The 24422-nt window shown below is 41.5% G+C and overlaps 2 protein-coding genes and 2 pseudogenes across 3 annotated transcripts; 1 reads left to right on the forward strand and 3 right to left on the reverse strand.

Moving 5' to 3' along the window:
* The first annotated feature begins 1276 nt into the window (after nt 1-1276).
* LOC115748126 (probable aquaporin PIP-type 7a) lies at nt 1277-3010 on the forward strand. The gene is made up of 4 exons (XM_030684540.2): nt 1277-1783; nt 1927-2225; nt 2337-2477; nt 2577-3010. Exons 1-4 carry the CDS (start codon nt 1450-1452, stop codon nt 2667-2669), a joined length of 867 nt encoding a protein of 288 aa, XP_030540400.1. The 5' UTR covers nt 1277-1449; the 3' UTR covers nt 2670-3010.
* A 1005-nt stretch (nt 3011-4015) lies between these two features.
* On the reverse strand, nt 4016-6461 carry LOC125316226 (annotated as a pseudogene).
* A 6873-nt stretch (nt 6462-13334) lies between these two features.
* On the reverse strand, nt 13335-15842 carry LOC115748125 (7-methylxanthine methyltransferase 1-like). Of its 2 annotated transcripts, none has more exons than XM_030684539.2 (4): nt 15681-15842; nt 15028-15414; nt 13874-14143; nt 13335-13692 (listed from the first exon to the last, which is right to left on the reverse strand). In XM_030684539.2, exons 1-4 carry the CDS (start codon nt 15753-15755, stop codon nt 13345-13347), a joined length of 1080 nt encoding a protein of 359 aa, XP_030540399.1. In that variant the 5' UTR covers nt 15756-15842; the 3' UTR covers nt 13335-13344. The 2 variants fall into 2 exon arrangements, with proteins under 2 accessions (XP_030540399.1, XP_030540397.1); XM_030684537.2 differs by having other exon boundaries at nt 15028-15420.
* Nucleotides 15843-17088: 1246 nt separating this feature from the next.
* LOC125316150 lies at nt 17089-22242 on the reverse strand (annotated as a pseudogene).
* Nucleotides 22243-24422: the final 2180 nt, after the last annotated feature.

The raw sequence follows: 24422 nt of genomic DNA on the forward strand, positions 1-24422 counted from the left end.
GCGCGCACGTGGCTTAAGTGAAATAAAAACGATGTTATTTTGGCTGAAAATTCATCCGACAAAATCTTGACAGATGGTAAATGTATCACATAAGTCAAGTTTGGGGTTTTTTATGTCACAAAAAAAAGTCTATGGTAAATGTGTTGCAATGGCCATAATTTGAGATTTCTGTGTGGCTTTTTTCCTTAATGTTGGGGAGCTATAGCAAATTAAAGTGCAAAGATTTGCTAACATGGGTTACGAACTAATTTGGATCATCCTTATCGCTGCTAATATATAATGAGAATTAGGTGAGCAAAAAAGTAGTATTATTTGCAAAAGTCTACAGCCAAAGGCAGTCCTTATCTCGAGAAACTGCTACATGTCGTTTTGCTCCCTTCGAACATGTGGACAGTATTACTCGTGGCTCTTGACAATCATAGAGCATATTATATAGTTCAAAAGGACACAATGAAAATGAAAAAAGAAAGGGAAAAGATAAGGTGTGGTTGTCAGCCGTGGCCGCCATCGATTAGTATTTGATTAAGCGTTTCGATTATGATGATCAAGCGCAAATGCGGTGTCCACATACCCATTAATTATTTCCGACCAATTTGTTTGGCAATTGTTTGTTTTCTTGGTTTTCTAATCCACGGGACAATTATAGCGTTCCTCTCCAGGCCTTTGTTCTCCGCTTTACTACCTCAAATTGAGTTGCAACAACAGTTTCGACGTGATTAACAGTTGATTGGAAATAAGTCTACAACATAAGTGTCGTTTGTGACTCGATAATTTTGATTCGATTAAAGCTTCGCTAGGTATAAAAATTGGTGTGAGTTTGAGATTTAAGCAATATTGATAATCGGGTTTACTTTATTAGCCTGATTAAAAAGTTTATGCGGAGTAATAATTGAATATGAGATCTCACGCTTCCTCGATTACAATGTCCCTATCGTCCTTACCTTTTCCCCCACCAATTCTTCAAAGGGGTGTCTTTTCCCATCGCAAAGGTCTAATTTCAATGCTCCTTTTTTTCTATGCGCTCGATTGGAAAAGGTCGGTGACCGGACATGCGTCACGGAAATTGATTTGTTACAACCCTTGTGGACATCTTTTTGCCAACGGAGTTCGAGTCGTACGACATGTCGCATTCGCGATCATATTCTAAGCCGTATTTAGATTTTAAAACCACGCATCCGAGAAAAAAAAAATCGAATGAATTGCTACCCATAACAATGATTGGTCGGTCGTCTTGTATTATGACGCGATTATACAATTCATCTTCTCTAATCTCCCACTCGGGTCCCACCACCTTCTCTCCAGCTGAACACTCTCCACTACCCTCTATATAACCTAATCGCACCCACTCCTCCAATCACTCATCGGAGCTCGACACCAGACGGCCAGTTAAAGTGAGTCGCGAACCGGACCGGAGACTTCGAACCGTTAGAGGCCAGCAAGAGAGGAGGCATGGAGGGGAAGGAAGAGGACGTTAGGGAGGGAGCCAACAAGTTCCCGGAGAGGCAGCCGATCGGGACGGCGGCCCAGGTCCCGGACGAGCGGGACTACGCCGAGCCCCCGCCGGCGCCGCTCTTCGAGCCGTCGGAGCTGAGCTCGTGGTCCTTCTACCGGGCGGGGATCGCCGAGTTCATGGCCACGTTCCTGTTCCTGTACATCACCATCCTGACCGTGATGGGCGTGTTGAAATCCGACACCAAGTGCAAGTCGGTCGGAATTCAGGGTATCGCGTGGGCATTCGGAGGCATGATCTTCGCTCTCGTCTACTGTACCGCCGGTATCTCAGGTAATGCGTTTAGGCTCCTGTAATCTCGTTTTCCTTTTCTCTGTCTTTTGTCCTGCACAAATATTCACTTTCTATGATCGAGCAAGTACCATGTACGTTCGTATGTTGTTAGTGATGATATTTGGTTATCTATGGACATCTAGGTGGTCACATAAACCCGGCGGTGACGTTCGGGTTGTTTCTGGCGAGGAAGCTGTCCCTGACGAGGGCGATCTTCTACATGGTGATGCAGTGTCTGGGCGCGATATGCGGCGCCGGCGTGGTGAAAGGGTTCGAAAACGCCAGCACCTTCGAGAGACTCAACGGCGGCGCCAACTTCGTAAACCCCGGCTACACCAAAGGCGACGGCCTCGGGGCTGAGATCATCGGCACCTTCCTGCTCGTGTACACCGTCTTCTCCGCCACCGACGCTAAGCGCAGTGCCAGAGACTCTCACGTCCCTGTAAGCTTCCCCTCTCTCCCGCTCCTAAGAGTTTAAGCGCCCCTTTCAGTTTATCACCAAGCGGCGGAAATATGATGTCGGATTTATCGCTTCGGGCGTGCGCTTGTGCAGATACTGGCCCCGCTGCCGATCGGGTTCGCGGTGTTCCTGGTGCACCTGGCCACGATCCCCATCACCGGGACCGGCATCAACCCGGCCAGGAGCCTCGGCGCGGCCATCATCTTCAACAAAGACCGAGGCTGGGACGATCACGTGAGTGTCACGTGCTTGAGCTACAACGCACGCTAGGTCCCCCTCCTCTTTCCTTAAGAGCGCTGACAGTGGTTTTGGTGTCCTTTTGTTTGGGTGCAGTGGATTTTCTGGGTGGGGCCGTTCATCGGTGCGGCACTGGCCGCCCTCTACCATCAAGTGGTGATCAGGGCCATCCCTTTCAAGGCCAGGTGATTGCGCTGAATCGTGGCCGTTGATTCCGGCGTCAAGGTGGGGGGAACCTCTTAAGATGATGATAAAAAGTTTGGGCGGGTCCTACTTCTTTTGTGGGTTTTGCCTGTGTGTGTCTGCCATGTGTTTGTGTAATGTTCAGAATGGCTTGTTTGTTTTTTTTTATTTATTCAAAAGGCTTCTTCTTTTGCTTTCGACTTTAGCCAGAGGAGTGGGCCCCGATGACCTGTGGAAAGGGTGGGGGCCAATCTGACGTTGGTGTCTGTATTATATTTGTGTTGTTGTTATCGTGAAGGTGATCTGTCGAATCAAAAATAAATCCAGAAAAAAAAAATGAGAAAAAAAAAATTGGAAGAAGAAGATATTCGCTCATCTCCACCAAGTCCGTCTTCAAGCACCTTTGATTGATTCCATCTTTCGGTTTGATTTTGTTGGCTTCTGTGATGTTGATTGCAAAATAATGGCGCGGATGAAATGACGGGCATGCTTATCTGCTTTCCACTTTGCCTTTTTTTTTTTAAAGCATCTTCGCTTTGTATATTCTCGTATTGAGAGGTCATTTCACGGTATTAATTATATGAGTTTCGCTGCCCCAAATTTAAAGTTGCTCACCGCTCTCAGAAGCAGTAAACATGCCACGTCTTCGCTAATGATGATCGTCGCATTGAAATTAGAGTTGGATGTACGAGCGGGAACAAACGCTTGGTGTTCATCCATAATTTAACAAAACGCGAACCAATGCTTGGTGTTCGAACAAACCCTAACTAGTTGGTTCCGGGCCGAAAGAGTGAATCAGATGACTCTTTCCTCTCCGTTTGTTTGCACTATGGGCTCAATGGGCCCTCGACCGTGGTCTGTCAGGCCTACGACAGACGAACCGAACGCCTTGCAACGACAGTGGCAGCAACCCCCGATCGAACCCTCCAGCACCCACCCCCCACCCCCTTTCTTGTACACTATAATTAGTAAGGAAATATACTGAAAGTCTTAAAATTTATTAAAAAAAAGTGCAATTGAGTTCTAAAATTATCAAAAAGTACAATCGAGCCCTAAAATTTTTAGGACTCGTTACACTTTCTGATAAGTTTTAAGATTTAATTGTATTTTTTAAAGTTTTAATACACAATTGCACTTCCCTAATAAATTTTAGGACTTTCAACGCACTTATCTAAAAATATAACGAATCTCTCCTTGTTTCTCCTTGTTGGGCTCTTTCCTTATCGTAATGCTTAAAATAGTCTTTATTACTTATTAAGTCCTGAGTAATTTCATCAAATGGGTGGGTCACGTCGGGTTTGAATCGAGTAGCAAAAGATCTGGCCTACATAAATTTATTGGGCCTATTTTGATCTATTTACATCAATGCATATCTAGTTAACAACTTGGAATGGGATCCTTTTAAATAACACTTGGAAAGCTTCCACACGACGTCATCACTAGAGCCATGGGACATGCTTTTTGAGCACAACAATTGTGCTGACTCCCATCCTCCTTTCATTGGCCATATCGTCGCCTAGGATAACGGGAAGCTTCTCGCCATAGAGCTTGTCCATGACCTCCTCGCCGAGATGGTGCGAGATGATGGAACCGGTGTAGGATCTAGCATGTTTGGCCATCTTCCTTCCTCTGCTACGAGGATCCTCGCCCGGCGTGGTTTCTCCGGCGTCGACCTCGATCATCTCCATGTGTTCGATCCGGAAGGACCCTTCTTCATCGACTATGCCTTGAACTTCCTCTGAAGATGCGGTGTAGTATGGCACGTTTAATGTGTCTAGTTTCTCTTCCTCGATGAACCCCTGAAACAAAGGTTCGGACGACGGAAAGATTGAAATGCGAGAGTGAAAATCGTTTCCCCATGAGGTGCACCTTGAACTACGATGAGTCTAATGTACCTATCGAATGAGCATTTTTTTTTTTTAACTCTAGCACAATTAATCTTATATCTGATTAATAACTGAAAAGCCAAACAAAGATTACTTACCTCTAAAACCAAATCGGCAATTGCTTCTCCAAGTTTCACCCAAATGTCAAGGCTGTCTAGGCTCGAAAAGTTCTCATCTTTCCTCCCGTGAAGTACTAACATGAGGCGACCGTCATCGACCATCTCTTCGCTGCGGGACTTAAAAAATGCCGATAGATCTGCTCGGAACTGAGCCAAGTATGCCTCCTTCACCATGCTGGGCTGGTCTTTGAGATGAAGATCTGTCCCTTGTTCAACGGGAGGCCTTCTTCGCTCGTGAGACTCGGTGCCTTTCATTTGCTTAACTTCCAAGTTAATGCAAGGATTAAGATTGGCATCCATCGTGATTATGCTGTGCTTTACAGCTCTATTTTGAGTATGTATACATTGGCGAGATTCGAACCCAAGTCCTGTTCTACTAAATTACAGAGAAACTAACTTTTCCAATTCCCTAATCACGAAAAAAAAACTCGGTGGAAAATCGAGAAAGAACGTGGAAACAGGAAGAAAAACGAACATACCAACGTCCATTGATGAATATGACGAATTCGGATGCGTAGCATAGAATGATCGGCTAAAACGGGATGCTATTAGCCAGTCCCCTCTACAAGGGATAGTGTGTATTCTCACTGTTAATGTACTTTCCTAAGGTACATCTAAAACTAACAAGAAAACTGACGTAGTGCATTCTAAGCTGTGTACTAAAACTGACGAGAAAACTGACATAATACATTCTAAAACTATATACTAAAATTGACGACAAGACGATTATTATACGACTCATTTAAAAATTGCCGTTTGTCCCTTTCGGATAATTGTCTCCCATCAAGACGATTATTGGGTGAGACGGTTATCACGTAAAATTAATATGCGTTATATTACACTAATGAAATTAAATTTTAACTGAAGGTGGGATCTTGTTATTAACATTATAATAAGTCCATCAACTTAAAAACTGTTGAAAACTTATAACAAAATCGATCGAATACAATATGATGCATCTCTCGCAGTGATGATCATATATGTGCAATCGGACTTACCCGAGACAGCCAATGGACGCTGTAGGAGGAATAAGCGAGGTGCAAGCGGTTTCTAGGGAAGAGTCTTCCATGGAAAGAACCCGGAGCTCCCATTATGAATCACGACAAGCTTTCGTAGCTTCGCGCGAAGTTGGACAAGCTTTTGAACAGTGTGTTGAAATCGTTTCCTGGAAGATCGTTAAGATAAAATTGGAATTCGGGCGTCGGGCTGTTCGAGCGCGCGCACTTCTTCTGTACACTCTCTACAACGGCCGACATGAAAGTTGCCACGCTAGGACCCGAAGCGCAGCCCAAGTCGGCCACATTTAGAAGGTGGCACGGGAGGAAACCTTCCTCCAGCAGAGAATCAACCGCGCTCGTTGTCGCGGGCTTCGTTACTGACGTAACCTTTTGCCGTAGTGCAAGAAACGAATTCATTCTCATAAACCAACCCGATCCCGTAGTTTTAGACCGATCACGCGATTGGCGACCGGTCATGCCGATTCATCTAAGAAAGGGGGTATAAGTTGAATGAAACGAACCGTGTAGGTGGAGGTCCGAGCGTAGCTATCTTCGCCGTCTCCTCTTCTCATGAAGAGAACTTCTTTCACGTCCATGGCGATTCCACGGGAAGTAAGCGTTGTGACGGTAAGCCCACCCTCTTCCCGCTGATCCCGCACCGTCGTTGCTTGAGAATATGCACCGGCACTTCCATTTCAGAAGGGAGAAGAAGAGGGGGGCTATCAAGAACACTCGGGATTTCCTTCTTCCACCAACCGCCCAAGATTCTTTTTCCAAAGAACAAGAGCCACAAGTTATTATCATTTTTCTTTTTGGAAGATGTTGGCTTTGACCGGATATAACATAGAAAATTGAAAGACCCCAAATCCAAATTCCATTCGCGTCACTAATTATTGGAGTTATCCCACATCGATTGTGGAATGAGTTGGTGGTCGGTTTATAAATATGAGAAAAAATCTTATCATTTGAATTAGCTTTTGAGATGAGAGAGGCCCAATGCCACCCAATGCTGGCATCAGAGCCCGGGTTATGAACTAGCTTTTGAGATGAGGGAGAGATACCCAATGTCATCCAACACTGGTATCGGTGTTGAGTCACGTGGACCATGTTTATTTATCTTATTATTTTATTTTAGTAGAATGATCGGTTGTTTAGTGTCCTAGTTATTAGGAGTTTGTTTTAGTGGTGCTGAACATGGCTTTGTGTTTTACCAAGTCAATAGGAGGTTTCTGCACAGTTCTTGTTTTTGAGGAGTTAGTGGATGCACTTTCTTTATTAACCGTTGGGTATGAGCTCTTTAAATGGAGCATCTGTTGTAAGTTTTTTTTGAGTAGTAAGGAATAAACGTACTCCATTGCATATTGTTAGTATCCTTTTTCTAATACCGTAACAGTGGTATCAGAGCCGGGTTGTGAGAAGAGAGCAGCAGCAACTTTTCAATGGCCACAGATAATTTCGTTCAGCCGGCTATCCCTCGCTTTGATGGTTACTATGATCATTGGAGCATGCTGATGGAGAATTTCCTGCGGTCCAAAGAGTAGCGGCATGTCGTTGATTCTGGAGTAGCGGAACCGGCGGCTGGAGTAGTGTTGACGGATACACAAAGAGCCGACTTAGATGCATTGAAGCTAAAGGATCTCAAAGCCAAAAACTACCTTTTTCAAGCTATCGATCGATCAACCTTGGAGACAATTCTTTGCAAAGACACCTCCAAGCATATTTGGGATGCAATGAAGAAAAAGTATCAAGGGAACGCGAAGGCGAAGCGCGTGCAACTTCAAGGTCTTCGGACGGAATTTGAGAATTTACGCATGAAGACCGGTGAATCCGTTGCTGATTACTTATCAAGAACAATGACGATCACTAACAAAATGCGGATCCATGGCGAGAAGATGGGGGACGTCACCATCATCGAGAAGATTCTTCGATCAATGACACCGAAATTTAATTTCGTTGTTTGTTCTATAGAAGAATCTAAAGATATTGATGAACTTTCAATTGATGAGTTGCAGAGTTCTTTCTTTGGTTCATGAGCAAAAAATTGTCCAGCAAGATAAAGAGGAACAAGCATTAAAGGCAGTATCCAATCCAAAGGGTCCCGATCGTGGGAAAGGGAGATGGAAGGATAAAGATTTGCACCAGAAATCAAATGAGGATCATGCTACTGATTCCAAATGGAAAGCGAAAGGCCGTGACAACAACTATTCAAATGGCAACAAATCGAAGTCCGTAGACAAGTCAAATGTTGAATGTTATAGATGTCACGGGTATGGCCATTACAAGTTTGAATGTAGAACCAATCTCAACAAAAATCGTGGTGCAAAATCAAATTTTGCAGAGAAAGTAGAAGAAGTTTCGCTTTTGATGGCCTGTCATGCAAAAGAAGATGTTCATCACAATTTGTGGTATTTAGATACCGGCTGCAGAAATCACATGTGTGGGGATAAGTCCGTATTTTCAGACTTGGATGAATCATTCCGTAACACTGTGACGTTTGGCGACAAATCTGTAGTTTCTGTCATGGGCAAAGGCAACGTTAAGATCCACACCAAGGAGAACTCTACTCAGATTATTTCTAACGTTTACTTTGTTCCAGATTTGAAAACCAACTTGCTTAGCATTGGTCGGTTAAAAGAGAAGGGATATGAGATCTCTATCAAGGATGGAGTTTGTCGCATTCAAGATGAAAAGTTGGGCTTAATTGCTCAAGTCAACATGACAACAAACCGGATGTTTCCACTATATCTCGATAACACCACCCAATGGTGTTTCTCTGCGAGATTGAAGGACGAAGCCTGGTTGTGGCATTTTCGCTATGGACATCTGAATTTTGGTGGTCTAAAAACGCTGCAACAAAAGAATATGGTGACTGGTCTTCCGCAAATTCAAAGCCCTTCTCAAGTTTGTGAAGAGTGTGTTGTTGGCAAACAACATCGAGACCCGTTTCCGAAAGAAAAAACATGTAGAGCAAAGAAGGTGTTGGAACCGATTCATTCGGACTTATGCGGACCCATTAATCCAACATCAAACGGTGGTAAACGTTATTTTATAACGTTCATTGATGATTACATCCGGAAAACTTGGGTTTATTTTTTGCGGGAGAAGTCTGGAGCCTTTTTAGCTTTCAAAAACTTCAAGGTATTAGTCGAAAAAGAAACAGGCATACTTATAAAGACTCTTCGCAGCGATCGTGGTGGAGAATATAACTCACAAGAATTCATAAATTTTTGTGAGACTCATGGAATTCAAAAACAGCTCACAACGGCCTATACGCCGCAGCAGAATGGCGTTGCAGAGAGGAAGAATCGCATGATCGTGAACATGGTACGAACCATTTTGGCAAGAAGCGGTGTCCCAAGAAGTTTTTGGCCCGAAGCTGTCAATTGGAGCATTTATGTATTGAACAGAAGCCCTACACTTGCTGTTCAAAACATGACGCCTGAAGAAGCTTGGAGTGGACGCAAACCAAGTGTCGAGCATTTCAGAATCTTCGGTTGCATAGCATTTGCCCACATTCCAGATCAGAAGAGGAGCAAGCTTGATGACAAAGGTGAAAAATGTATTTTTCTTGGTGTTAGTGAGCAGTCAAAAGCATACAAATTGTACAATCCTATCACCAAGAAAATTGTCATCGGTCGTGACGTGATTTTTGATGAAGAGTGGTTCTGGATTTGGGATGAAAAGAATGTTGAACAACAAATACAAGCTGATTTTGATGGAGAAAATGGAGAAAAAATGCAGCAGCCTTTGGAGAATGCACAACCTGTAGAAAATGAGCATCAACCAGCTATCAATGAACGTATTTCAGCCTCTGAAAAAGAAGATGAGCAACGACTCCGACGAGTTAGAAAAAGGCCTGCATGGATGACTGATTATGAGGTAACCGGGATTGACCAAACCGAAGACCCCTTTACTCATTTTGCTTTATTTTCAGATTGCGATCCAATGGCTTTCAAAGATGCCGTTAAAGAACCAAAATGGCGGAAGGCGATGGATGTTGAAATTGCAGCCATTGAAAGAAATAATACTTGGGAGTTGACAGAACTTCCAAAAGGGCAAAAGACCATTGGCGTGAAGTGGGTGTACAAGACGAAGCTGAAGGAGAATGGTGAAGTTGATAAGTATAAAGCTCGATTAGTTGCAAAAGGCTACAAGCAAGAGTTCGGCATTGACTACAAAGAAGTTTTCGCTCCAGTTGCCCGACATGACACAATCAGATTGGTGATTGCATTGGCGGCGCAAAACTCATGGCCTATCTTCCATTTGGACGTGAAATTGGCATTTTTACATGGCGACTTGGAAGAGCAGGTATTTATTGATCAACCTCCTGGTTATGTGAAGTTTGGAAGTGAGCACAAGGTGTATAAACTAAACAAGGCTTTATATGGACTAAAACAAGCTCCAAGGGCTTGGTATAATCGTATAGAGGCCTATTTTCTGAAGGAAGGTCTTCACAAGTGTCCATATGAGCATACACTTTTTGTCAAAATTGGAGATGGAGGGAAGATGCTTATTGTTTGCTTATATGTGGATGATTTGATCTATACTGGAAATGATAGAGCCATGTTTGAAAAATTTAAGCAGTCTATGATGCTTGAATTTGATATGTCTGATCTTGGAAAGATGCACTATTTTCTTGGGATAGAAGTTGTTCAATTTGCTGGTGGAATTTTTATTTCACAAAGAAAATATGTGCAAGACATTTTAGACAGGTTCCAAATGAAGGATTGTAATCCTTCTAGCACACCAACCGAGGTGGGTTTGAAGTTAGTGAAAGATTCTGAAGGAAAGAAGGTTGACAGCACTATGTACAAGCAAATTGTGGGAAGCTTGATGTATTTAACTGCAACAAGGCCAAATATAATGTACTCTGTGAGTCTTATAAGTAGGTACATGGAGAATCCTACTGAGATGCATCTCTTTGCTGCCAAGAGAATTTTTCGATACTTGCAAGGTACGACCGGCTTTGGACTGCTCTACAAGAAGGGAGAAAACTCAAGCTTGATGGGCTTCACTAACAGTGATTATGCTGGAGATCAAGATGATAGAAGGAGCACTTCCGGATATGTATTTATGTTGGGTTCGGGAGCTATCTCATGGTCATCAAAGAAGCAGCCGATTGTCACTTTATCAACCACTGAAGCTGAATTTGTTGCTGCAACCTCATGTGCTTGTCAAGCTATTTGGTTGGGGAAAATTCTTGAAGAACTTCATTTCAAGAGTCAAGGACCTACTGCAATTTATTGTGACAATAGTTCAGCAATAAAGCTCTCCAAAAATCCTGTTTTACATGGAAGAAGCAAACATATAGATGTGAAGTTTCACTTCTTAAGGGATCTCACGAAGGAAGGAGTCATAGATCTCATCTACTATAGAAGTGAAGATCAGGTTGCTGATATCTTTACTAAATCCCTCAAGTTGGCTGCATTTCAAAAGTTGAGAAACCCGCTTGGTATTGACAAGTTGTATTAAACTGAATGTTGGCAAACTTTCGGTTTAAGGGGGGGAATGTTGAGTCACGTGGACCATGTTTATTTATCTTATTATTTTGTTTTAGTAGAATGATCGGTTGTTTAGTGTCCTAGTTATTAGGAGTTTGTTTTAGTGGTGCTGAACATGGCTTTGTGTTTTACCAAGTCAATAGGAGGTTTCTGCACGGTTGCTGTTTTTTAGGAGTTAGTGGATGCACTTTCTTTATTAACCGTTGGGTATGAGCTCTTTAAATGGAGAATCTGTTGTAAGTTTTTTTTGAGTAGTAAGGAATAAACGTGCTCCATTGCATATTGTTAGTATCCTTTTTCTAATACTTGTAACAATCGAACCCAGGTTATTAACAAGTCTTGACCCAATAGTCACACGGGAAAGATATGGGATCTTTCTACTCATCACCATTCATAAGGCGGCAAACTTTTTGGATTACCCAATCCACTAAAGTATCTTACCTAAATAAGATCGGTAAACTCTTGTTATTTTCTTAATTGCACGACGTTACCCTAAAGTATCGACGGGGAGAGATGGAGGCCGCTGTCGATCCAAATGTTATTATTATGCTTCGAGAGGAAGTTTTCAAATTTTTACCCACCGATTGCTTTTAAATACTATCGAAGAATGGGAACTTACTTTCTTACAAAAAAAAAAAAAAGGCTGCGTAATTAATTGGCGAGTGAAAGAAGAAAAATGAAAAAAGGGTGTGGAGATGGGCAGCTGAATAAAAAAGGTGAAGGGTATGGGGCAGAGAATATTAGCAGGGCATGGGCGGGTTCGGTATCGTGGTAAGGACCGACCAGGAGCGCTGCCCAAATCAGCCACCGATGGAGAAGCTTAGCACGGGGAAGAAACATTTCACGAGCAGAGACGCAATCTTTTGTTGTGATCGCGAGAAATGAATTCGCCCTGCTAAACCGACCCGATCTCATAGCTTCGATAAACATATCGAACCAAAGTTTCAAATATAATCGAAAAAAACATTCGTATTACTTGAATTACCGTTGGCTATTGATCGATGCCGCCGGTCACTCTAGGGCCTAGCGCACCGCTCAAAGCAGCCACACATAGATGCTTGCATGGGAACCGACCGTACTCCTATCATGAGCTTGGCTACGGATGCAATTCTTTGAAGCAACGAGGGAAATCATGTCTAATTTATCTAGAAAATTCAACCACTATTAAACAAAGAAGCTGCAGTTAATTTCCTAGATTCGTATCCATAAACCAACTTGATTTCGTACTTGAGAGAGAACATTGGACCACGTCATTTAATTTTCTTAGTAATGACCTAATCAGCAATTACTAGGCCGAATAATAAAAAAACTTGTCCAAATCCAATGTGCACTTTGGGCTGAAGAGGCTCAAGGCCGTTTATGTCCGAACGCCTCGCATCCGCGGTGGCCACAGCCCCAGTAAAGCCCACGACCACCCCTCCCCTGCTTCTGTGATTGTGCCCATGGCCTTGTTAACAATAATTGATAAGGAAAATAAAATGGCTCTATTGATATTTCTCCTCGTTACAATCGAGATCACCTCACCCTTGAGACAACCGTTCAAAAAGCACTCTTGTCAATTCAATTCTAAATCTTTTAATTATATTAGTTGAGTCTATCTGGCCAACTTTAGCCTGAAAATTACCGATGTGGATGACGGCCGTCTTACGTGACACGGTCAGTACTGACGTGAATAATTTTTAATAATAATTTTTTGATTTTTTTTATTAACTTTCATAATCTGTTCTTTTCTTTGTGTTTTTTTTCCCCTTACTACTGGGCAAGACCATCATGGTCGTAGGCGAGGTAGCCTTACTTAGATTTGGACAAGGGTCGCCAAGCCCATGCCTGTAGCCACACTAGTAAAAAAAAAAAGGTAAAAAAGAAAAGAAAAAAGAAAACATATATAAAAAACATTAAAACATTAAATACAATTAATAACTATTCACGTCAACGTCGATCGTGCCACGTAGGACAACCGACATCCATATCGGCGATTTTCGACTAAAATTGGCCGAATAGATTGAATTGTCAAAACGTAAAAATGCTTAAGACTTTATTAGCAAAATTTAAAAAAAGTTTAGTACTGAATTGACAAAAACATCAGCATGTTTACGATTTTTTGGACAATTTGCCCCTCTCTCTCGCAAACAAGGAATCACTTCAAATGACACTTGGTAATGGAGACCGACACTGAGTCATGGGACGTGCTTTTTGAGCACAACAACTATGCTCACTCCCATCCTCCTTTCCTTAGCCAAATCATCACCTATGAGAATGGGAAGCTTCTCGCCATAGAGCTTGTCCATGATCCCCTCGCCGAGATGGTGCGAGATTATGGAACCGGTGACCGATCTGGCATGAGAAGCCGCCTTCCTTCCTCTGCTATGAGGATCCTCGCCCGGCCAAGCTCTGTCGATCTTCATTATCTCCATGTGTTCGATCCGGAAGGACCCTTCTTCATCGACTATGCTTCGAACTTCCTCGGAAGCTGCCGTGTAGTACGGCACGTTTAAGGTGTCTAGCTTCTCTTCCTCGACGAAACCCTATAACAAGGCTCAGACGAAGATGAGATGGAAACATTGAAAGTAAGAATCGTTTCACCATGGGACACACCCTGACGTAGAATGAGTCTAACATATATCGAATTTGATTTTTCTTTTCCTATTAAAGCGCCATTAATCTCATAATATATGAAAGTTGAAAAGCCGATTTAAGATGACTTACCTCTGAAACCAAATCCGCGATTGCCTCTCCAAGTTTTTCCCAAAGGAAGTAGCTGTCTATGCTTGCAAAGTCCTTATCTTCCCTCCCGTTGAGTATCAGCACGAGGCGACCGTCATTGACCATCTCTTCGCCATGGGACTTCAAAAATGTCGAGAAATCTGCTCGGAACTGAGCCAAGTAGGCCTCCTTCACCACGCCGGGGCTGGTCTTCGAAATGTAGATCCTTCCCTTGTTCAACGGGGAGCCTTCTTCGCTCGTGAGGTTCGGGACCTTTCATTTGCTTGAGCTTCAAGTTAGTGCAGGATTAACATGGACTTCTATTGTGATTACACTGCTTGCATTACCAGCTCTATGCATAGTCGAACGAGAAGTGGCGAAATTCGTTAACATGATCGGTCAAATAATTGGACAACTATTTATCTGTCATGACACAGTCCTTCCCATGTTATGTCGACCATGAATTAATTAGTTAGATGTCGAGATGCATAAGTTCAATTTGAATTAGATGATGGAGGCATTTGGGCCTAAGTCACTTTGTACTCGAAACCGGAGAATTACCAAAAAAAAAAATCATAAATCTATTATAATTATGCTAATTGAGCTATAAATCTTTTGTATTTATGCTAATTCAGTCCATCATCCAGTTTGAAATGATCAACGCTAACGTGGACTTTTCTAATTAATATCTTGAATTTTTTGTAACTTTTTTCCTTTCACGTAGATTTTTTCCATGAACCCTAGGGTCTGGACGCCCTCGTTGGCTTTGGGCGAACGAGGCCGTTGCGACCCTAGTGTTCAAGAAAAAAATAAATAAAGAAAATAAAAGAAAAGAAAAAAGGAAAAATTTATAAAAACCTTAAAATATTATGAGAATATTATTTAAAAAGTTCACGTCGCTTGCAATTTGTCTACGTCAGTAATTTTCAGTAGAAATTGATTGGTACAAACATAAAAAATTTAGAATTGAATTGACAAACAAAAGATTTAGAGCTGAATTGTCACAATTATAATGGGTTTATGATTTTTTTTTTCCTTAGTAATTTTCCAACACAAGATCTGTAATATGTTGCAACCTTTATTGGGAAAGGTATGTTTCCCAATAATAGCATCGTAGTAAGTATTTGCACTACACAGATATATTTGATCAAATTTACCTGAGATAGCCAATTGACGCTATAGGAGGCATGAGCGAGGTGCAAGCAGTTTCTAGGGAAGAGCCTTCCATGGAAAGATCCCGGAGCCCCCATTACGAAGCACGACAGGCTTTCATAGTCTCGGGCGAAGTTGGCCAAGCTTTTGAACAGTGTGTTGAAATCGTTCCCGGGAAGATCGTTCAGATAAAATTGGAATTCGGGCATCGGGCGGTTCGAGCGCGCGCACTTCTTCCGCACACTGTCTATGACGGCCGACATGAAAGTCGCCACGGTAGGACCCGAAGCGCAGCCTAAATCGGCCACATTCAGGAGCTGGCACGGGAAGAAACCTTCCTCGAGCAGAGAATCAACCGCGCTCGCTATCGTGGGCTTTGCCAAAGTCGCAATCTTTTGCTGTTAACGCAAGAAACGGGGGTCTAAATGTATCCTGTGAATTCAACCATTTCCTAATTGACTAGATAGCAAAGAAACTTTACTTAATTTCCTAGATGCAATTTGATAGATTCGTTCTTACGAACCAACCCGATCCCGCAGTTCAGATAAAAAAAGCCGAACCATGGCGATTCGTCCTCCCTATTACTCTGGAAATTACAAAGACGATGAAGAAGAAGAAGAAAGAACCTGAAGGGAGAGTTTAATCGATGGAAACGAACCGTATGGGTGGAGGTACGAGCGTAGCTATGTTCTCCGTCTCCTTTGCTCATGCAGAGAACTTGCTTCACGTCCATGGCGAAGAGATTTGATCACTGAGCTCTTGATAGCCGTAAGTTTTAATAAAATGGTCAGCAACTTCCAATCCGGAGAGGAGAAGAAGAGTGGGCTATCTTATCATGTTGATTCCATCAAGTTCTTTTATTAATTCTGTCAACTTTTTTTTTTTTTTGGGGCCAAAACTCCATCAACTTGATAAATGAAAAATATTGACAAGTTTTAAAACTTCATTACACCAACTTCACAAGTTTTAGAACTAACTCGCACGCCTCGTCACACGAATAATATCGACTTTAGCCAGAGGAGTGGCGTGTGGGGGCCAATCTGACGTTGGTTTGTGGTTCGGGGGAACCGCTTAAGGTGATGATAAAAAGTTTGGGCGGGTCCTACTTCTTTTGTGGGTTTTGCCTGTGTGTGTCTGCCATGTGTTTGTGTAAAGTTCAGAATGGCTTTTTTTTTTTTTAATTCAAAAGGCTTCTTCTTTTGCTTTGGACTTTAGCCAGAGGAGTGGCCTGTGGGGGCCAATCTGACGTTGGTGTCTGTATTATATTTGTGTTGTTGTTATCGTGAAGGTGATCTGTCGAATCAAAAATAAACCCAGAAAAAAAAATGAGAAAAAAAATTGGAAGAAGAAGATATTCGCTCATCTCCACCAAGTCCGTCTTCAAGCACCTTTGATTGATTCCATCTTTCGGTTGATTTTGTTGGCTTCTGTGATGTTGATTGCAAAATAATGGCGCAGATGAAATGCTGGGCATGCTTATATGCTTTTCACTTTGCCTTTTTTTAAGAGCATCTTCGCTTGGTATATTCTAGTATTGAGAGGTCATTTCACGGTATTAATTATATGAATTTCGCTGCCACTAAAATTTAAAGTTGCTCACTGCTCTCAGAAGCAGTGAACATGCCACGTTTTCGCTAATGATGATCATCGCATTTAAATTAGAGTTGGATGTATGAGCGGGAACAAGTGCTTGCTGTTCGAACAAACCTAATTTGTTGGTTCGGGCCGAAAGAGTAAATCAGATTGACTCTTTCCTCTCCATTTATTTGCAATATGCGCTCGGTAGGCCCTCGGCCATGGTTGTCAGCCTATGACGGACGAACCGAACGTCTTGCAACAGCGGTGGTAGCAACCCCGATCAAACCCTCGAGCACCCACCCCCCACCCCGTTTTCTTGTACACTATAATTAGTAAGGAAATCAAAAGAGATAAATATATCGAAAGTATTAACATTTATTAAAAAAAGTGCAATTGAGTCTTAAAATTATCAGAAAATGCAACGAGTCTTAAAAATGTTAAGACTTACAAATGATCTGTCCTAAATAAATTTATTTGACCTATTTTGATCTATTTACATCAATGCAAATCTAGTTACCAACTTGGAATGGAATCCTTTTAAAAAACACTTGGAAAGCTTCCACATGGCGTCATCACTAGAGCAATGGGACGTGCTTTTTGAGCACAACAATTATGGTGACTCCCATCCTCCTTTCCTTAGCCATATCATCGCCTAGGATGGTGGGAAGCTTCTCGCCATAGAGCTTGTCCATGACCTCGCCGAGATGGTGCGAGATTATGGAACTGGTGTAGGATCTGGCATGCTTGGCCATCTTCCTTCCTGTGCTACAAGGATCCTCGCCCGGCGTGGTTTCTCCGGCATCGACCTCGATCATCTCCATGTGTTCGATCCGGAAGGACCCTTCTTCATCGACTATGCCTCGAACTTCCTCTGAAGATGCCGTGTAGTACGGCACGTTTAATGTGTCTAGTTTCTCTTCCTCGAGGAACCCCTGAAACAAGGTTCGGACGACGAAAAGATTGAAATGCGAAAGTGAAAATCGTTTCCCCATGAGGTGCACCTTGAACTAGGATGAGTCTAATGTACCTATCGAATGAGCATTTTTTTTTTTTAAAACTCAAGGACAATTAATCTTATATCTGATTAATAACTGAAAAGCCAAACAAAGATAACTTACCTCTGAAACAAAATCGGCAATTGCTTCTCCAAGTTTCTCCCAAATGTCGAGGCTGTCTAGGCTCGCAAAGTCCTTATCTTTCCTCCCGTGAAGTACTAACATGAGGCGTCCGTCATCGACCATCTCTTCGCTGCGGGACTTAAAAAATGCCGATAGATCTGCTCGGAACTGAGCCAAGTAGGCCTCCTTCACCACGCTGGGGCTGGTCTTTGAAATGAAGATCCGTCCCTTGTTCAACGGGAGGCCTTCTTTGCTCGTGAGACTCGGTGCCTTTCATTTGCTTAACTTCCAAGTTAATGCAAGGATTAAGATTGGCATCCACCGTGATTATGTTGTGCTTTATGTTGACACCTAAATTTTAATTTTTTTAGTAAATCATTTATTTAAGCACAAAATGAGAATTAACATTAGTTCTCGTCAAAAATTAATTTCTCATGCATCGTATTTTTATTTTTATTTTTGTCAGTCATACTTGCATATAGACCAGAGGTGAGTCAATTGAGCTTAATTTGACGAGCGATTGCACCAGACTTAATCTGAGAATTTCGACTAAGATAGGTAGGGGGTGCCGATATTAATTAGGCTATATTGGACCTATTTTGAGCTGAAATCAGTTCATTTAAAAATTAAGGCTTTTAACTACATGTTAGAAAGTCTTAATTCAATCCCGGAAATTCGCGAATGAGCCCACGAGAACACAAATTCGACCAAGCCCATTGCACATATTAAATAGCCGAAAATTGCAATAAATAAATGCCAAATTGGAAAATGTTAGATAATTGAGCAATCTTGATTTGAATATATCTTTTAGGCTCTAGATTAGGAAAATAACATATTTTGCTCTTAAAGAAAACCCTAAATCTAAGCCTATATAAGCATAACTTTGCTCACAATATGGGGGAGGCCACTTCATTGTAATACATGGCCATAGGGGGTGACTCAATTCAATAGGCGACATTGAGGCCACAATTCTGAATACATGACCAAAACAATTCTCACGACAGAATACTCAGAAAATAAGAGAGGAAGAGTGGAAGGCTCGGCTAGAAGGAGAGGAAGGGTTTCTTGGCTTTTTACGAAAAGAAGAAGAAGAAGAAGAAGAAGAAGAAGGGTCAAGAACCTTGAAGAACCGTCCACAAAGATCCAGGCCTCTGGGTAATTTCCAGACTTGGATAAGATTCCACCTGGAGGTATTCTTTTGGAGAGACAATCACTTGCATAAGTTGAGGTATTCACGTGTTGAATGACTCAATTCTCAGACGTCAAAAGGGAAGTTTTTCTCTAACAATGTGTTTGACTCCATTAGATTCTTATTGTTATTAAGTTATATCAATTCCAAAATCAGAAAGCTTCCCAATTCCTTTTTGTCGCAGGCTCTCATTCGATCTCACCCAGTCGTGGACGAGTCGTCCTCAAGTAAAACCATCAGAGACATTCTAGTCCTTGTCGCATCAAAGTTTACTTGCGTTCATTGGGAGCGACGATGACACCTTCATCATGCCCAAGCATTTGTCATCTACTTAATTGTTTATTTAATCCTCGGTGGAGTCCTCTGACTTGCGACCACATTCGAGGAGTCCACTAACTCAATTATTGGCTTTGGCTTAAGTTTGGTTTAAGTTATTAAATCTGCAAGCATTGTTGTACTTGCCAAAGTGTCCCATCGAAAGTCCTTCCACCATGATCATCCGTATGCATGTGAGCTCCGCCGGTCCAATCCATAAGCGATCTCAAGCAATTCGATCTAATTCGAATTAAGAAGGGTATCCGCAAGATAGGTAAAATTCCGATTTTAAATATTTTTATTGCCTATCTTGGATATATTTGCATATCTTACGTTTGCATATTTGAGCATATCTTGCATAGCATCAAAGTGGATATTTTTTCAAAATATAGGCTGATTAGAAAAATTTCTTTTCCTAATCCGTAACTTGCCATACAATCGAGAACGTCCATCTTTAAGATTATTGATGGAATATTCGATTAGGCAAGGACTTGAGTTCAATCGTTAATCGTATGATTACGAATTAAAGATTGACTCAAATATTTGCGAAATATTTCAAAACTTGATTGATATATCCACTTTCTTAATTGACATTGGTTGGTATATTCACTTTCCTCATTTGATTTGAATTGTTTGATTGTCATATCTTTTAGAATATATCCGTCGTAATCTCGAAAATTCTAAAAGATTTGCATTTATTCACTTTGCATATCTAAAAATTGCATATTTTAAAAAAATAACATCATGTAGATATTGCATATCTAAATTTTTATTTAGGTTAGATTGCATACTAGAATAGAAATTGCATGTTTAAATAGAATCTTATGTTTAAAATAATATATCTTCAATATATTAGGTTTAGGTCAATGTAAACTCTAAAATATACAAGATAAAAATTGTTTTGACATAGTTCTATTTTAGGAAATTAATTCATCCGAAAATATAAAAAAAATCATTCATCCTTGCCACGTCATACATGCCACGTCATCTATGCCACGTCATCTTTGCCATGTCATACTAGGTTGCATTTTAGCTTAAATTGTATATTAGAATTGCATGTCTTCGTTTTAATTAATACACGTGTCACGGAGTTAATTTAATCATGGTCCTACTTGTGCATTCATTTAGTTTGCATGTAATCTAGTTTAGTCTTGCATTTAATCCATGCCATTGCATATAGTGTAGTCTCTCATGCATTCATATAAAAATCGAAAATTTAAAAAAAGAACTATCTTGGGTGGCGCATGCTCCCTTGATTATATTGACTTTTGGATATTCATTAATTGATTGTGCACCCGTATGATAACCTTTGTTAGTGGCTTAGGTTAAAATCAATTAATGTTGCCTTTTCTAATGATTTTTCATGAAATAAAATGGTACCGAAAGGGCGTTAGAGTAATCTGGCGTAATCAAGTCCCCGAACTTTTAATCTCTGGTTCGTAGGAATAAAATAGTTCTTCCGCTATTTTATTTAGGTTTCTAATCAACCTACCATAAATGATTAGTGGCGGCTCCAAAATTAAAATACATTATATGTTAATCAATTGAACCTCAAGTTGCGATTTGGTATGGACTTGGGAGAGTCCGAGTTAGGTTGGTTAAATAGTTAACCCGATAATCCATTAGCCTGATATTTTTTTGAATTTTTAGGTCGCGACACTTTACAGCTCTATTTTGAGTATGTATACATTGGCGAGATTCGAACCCAAGTCCCGTTATACTAAATTACAAAGAAACTAACTATCCTGATTCCCTAATCATGAAAAAAAAAACTCCATGTAAAATTGAGAAAGAATGTGGAAACGGGAAGAAAACGAACATACCTACGTCCATTGATGAATATGATGAATACGGATGCGTAGCATAGAATGATCGACGAAAACGGGGTGCTATTAGCCAGCCCCCTCCACGAGGGATAGTACGTATTCTCACTGTTAACGTACTTTCTTAAGGTACATCTAAAACCGACAAGAAAACCGACGTAGTACATTCTAAAACCGTGTACTAAAACCGACGAGAAAATTGACGTAGTACATTGTAAAACTATATACTAAAACCGACGACGGGACCATTATTAAACAACCCGTTTAAAAATTGCTATTCGCCCCTTTTAGATAATCGTCTCCCATAAAAACGATTATTGGGCGAGGCAATTATCATGTAAAATTAATACGCGTTATATTACACTAATGAAATTAAATTTTAACTGAATGTGGGATCCTATTTTTAACATTATAATAAGTCCATTTACTTAAAAACTGCTGAAAACTTATAACAAGATCGATGGAATACAGTATGCATCTCTCACAGTGATGATCATATATGTGCAATCGGATTTACCTAAGATAGCCAATGGACGTTTGTAGGAGGAATAAGCGAGGTGCAAGCAGTTTCTAGGGAAGAGTCTTCCATGAAAAGAACTCGGAGCTCCCATTATGAAGCACAACAAGCTTTCATAGCTTCGCGCGAAGTTGGACAAGCTTTTGAACAGCGTGTTGAAATCGTTTCCTGGAAGATCGTTAAGATACAATTGGAATTCGGGCGTCGGGCTGTTCGAGCGCGCGTTACTTCTTCTATACACTCTCTACGACGGCCGACATGAAAGCCACCACGCTAGGACCCGAAGCGCAGCCTAAGTCGGCCACATTTAGAAGGTGGCACGGGAGGAAACCTTCCTCCAACAGAGAATCAACCGCGCTCGCTATCGCGGGCTTCGTTATAGACGCAACCTTTTGCTGTAGCGCAAGGAACGAATTCATACTCATAAACCAACCCGATCCCGTAGTTTTAGACCGATCACGCAATTGGCGACCGATCATGCTGATTCATCTAAGAAAAGGGGTATAAGTTGAATGAAACGAACCGTGTAGGTGGAGATCTGAGCGTAGCTATCTTCGCCGTCTCCTCTTCTCATGAAGAAAACTTCTTTCACGTCCATGGCGATTCCAGAGGAAGTAAACGTTGTGACGGTAAGCCCGCCCTCTCCCCGTTGATCCCGCACTGTTGCTGCTTGAGAATATGCACCGCGCTTCCATTTTAGAAGGGAGAAGAAGAGGGGGTCTATCAAGAACACTCGGGATTTCCTTCTTCCACCAACCGCCCAAGATTCTTTTTCCGAAGAACAAGAGCCACAAGTTATTATCATTTTTCTTTCGGGAAGATGTTGGCTTTGACCGGATATAACTTAGAAAATTGAAAGACCCCAAATCCAAACTGCATTCGCGTCACTAATTGTTGGAGCTATCCTATATGGATTATGAAATGGGTTAGTGGTCGGTTTATAAGTATGATGAAAAGTCTCATCCTTTGAACCGGCTTTTGAGATGAGAGAGACCCAATGCCATCTAACACATGTATTAGAGCCCAGTCCAAGTTATCGGTAAGTCTGGACCCAACGGTCATACGGGAGAAGTCATACAGTAGAGATATGACCCAATGCTCGATGTGTGAGGGGGAGATTGTCGGAGTTGTCCCATATCGCCCGATGTATAAAAGAGGCTAATATCACCCAACACTAATGATTGTATGATGGGGGAGTAACAAGATTCTTGAGGTCATTAGTATCTCTCGAGACTAATCTTTCTACTCATCACCATTCATAAGGTGGCTAACTTTTCGGGGCTACCCAATCCACTAAGGTGCCGTACCGAAATAAGATCGGTAAACTCTTTTATTGTTTTCTTAATTGCACGACCTTACCGTAAAGTATGCACAGTAGAGATAGAGGCCGCTGTCGATCCAAATATGATTATTATGCTTCGAGAGGAAGTTTTTAAATTTTTACCCACCGATTGCTTTTAAATACTTTCGAAGAACGGGAACTTACTTTCTTACAAAAAAAAAAAAAAAAAGGCTGCGTAATTAATTGGCTAGTGAAAGAAGAAAAATGAAAAAATGGTGTGGAGATGGGCAGCTGAATAAAAAAGGTGACGGGTATGGGGCAGAGGACATTAGCAGGGCATGGGCGGGTTCGGTATCGTGGTAAGGACCGACCAGGAGCGCTGCCGAAATCAGCCACCGATGGAGAAGCTTAGCACGGGGAAGAAACATTCCACCAGCAGAGACGCAATCTTTTGTTGTGATTGCGAGAAATGAATTCACCTTGCTAAACCAACCCGATCTCATAGCTTCGAGAAAAATATCGAACCACAGTTTCAAATATAATCAAAAAAACATTCATATTACTTGAATTACCGTTCGCTATTGATCGATGCCGCCGGTTACTCTAGGGCCCAGAGCATAGCTCAAATCAGCCACACGTAGATGCTTGCATGGGAATCGACCATACTCCTATCATGGGCTTGGCTATGGACGCAATTCTTTGATGCAACGAGGGAAATCATGTCTAATTTACCTAGAAAATTCAACTACTATTAAACAAAGAAACTGCAGTTAATTTCCTAGATTCGTATCCATAAACCAACTTGATTTCGTACTTGAGAGAGAACATTGGACCACATCATTTAATTTTCTTAGTAATGACCTAATTAGTAATTACGAGGCCGAATAATAAAAGAACTTGTCCAAATCGATTTTGCACGTTGGGCTGAATTGGCTCAAGGCCGTTTATGTCCGAATGCCTCGCAGCCGCAGCGGCCACAGCCCCAGTAAAGGCCATGACGACCCCTCCCCTGCTTGTATGATTGTTACCCATGGCCTTGTTAACAATAATTGATAGGAAAATAAAAGGGCTCTCTTGATATTTCTCCTCGTTACAATCAAGGTCACCTCACCTTGGGACAACCGTTCAAAAAACACTTTTATCAATTCAATTCTAAATCTTTTAATTATGCTAATTGGGTCCATCCGGCCAACTTTGACCTGAAAATTACTGGTGTGAATGACGGTCGTCTTATTTGGTATGACCAGCGCCGACGTGAATAATTTTTAATAATAACTTTTTGATTTTTTATTAACTTTTATAATTTGTTCTTTTCTTTGTGTGTTTTTTTTTTCCTTATTACTAGGCGAGACCATCATGGTCGCTGGCGAGGTAGCCTTACTTAGATTTGGACGAGGTTCGCCAAGCCCATGCCCATAGCCACACTAGTAAAAAAAAGGTAAAAAGGGAAAAGCAAAGAGAAAACATATATGAAGAACATTAAAACATTAAATACAATTAATAACTATTCACGTCAACGTCGATCGTGCCACGTAGGACAACCAACATCCATATCAGCGATTTTCAACTAAAATTGAC

This window comes from Rhodamnia argentea, chromosome 8, assembly GCF_020921035.1.
Source record: "Rhodamnia argentea isolate NSW1041297 chromosome 8, ASM2092103v1, whole genome shotgun sequence".
NCBI classification, from domain to species: Eukaryota; Viridiplantae; Streptophyta; class Magnoliopsida; order Myrtales; family Myrtaceae; genus Rhodamnia; species Rhodamnia argentea.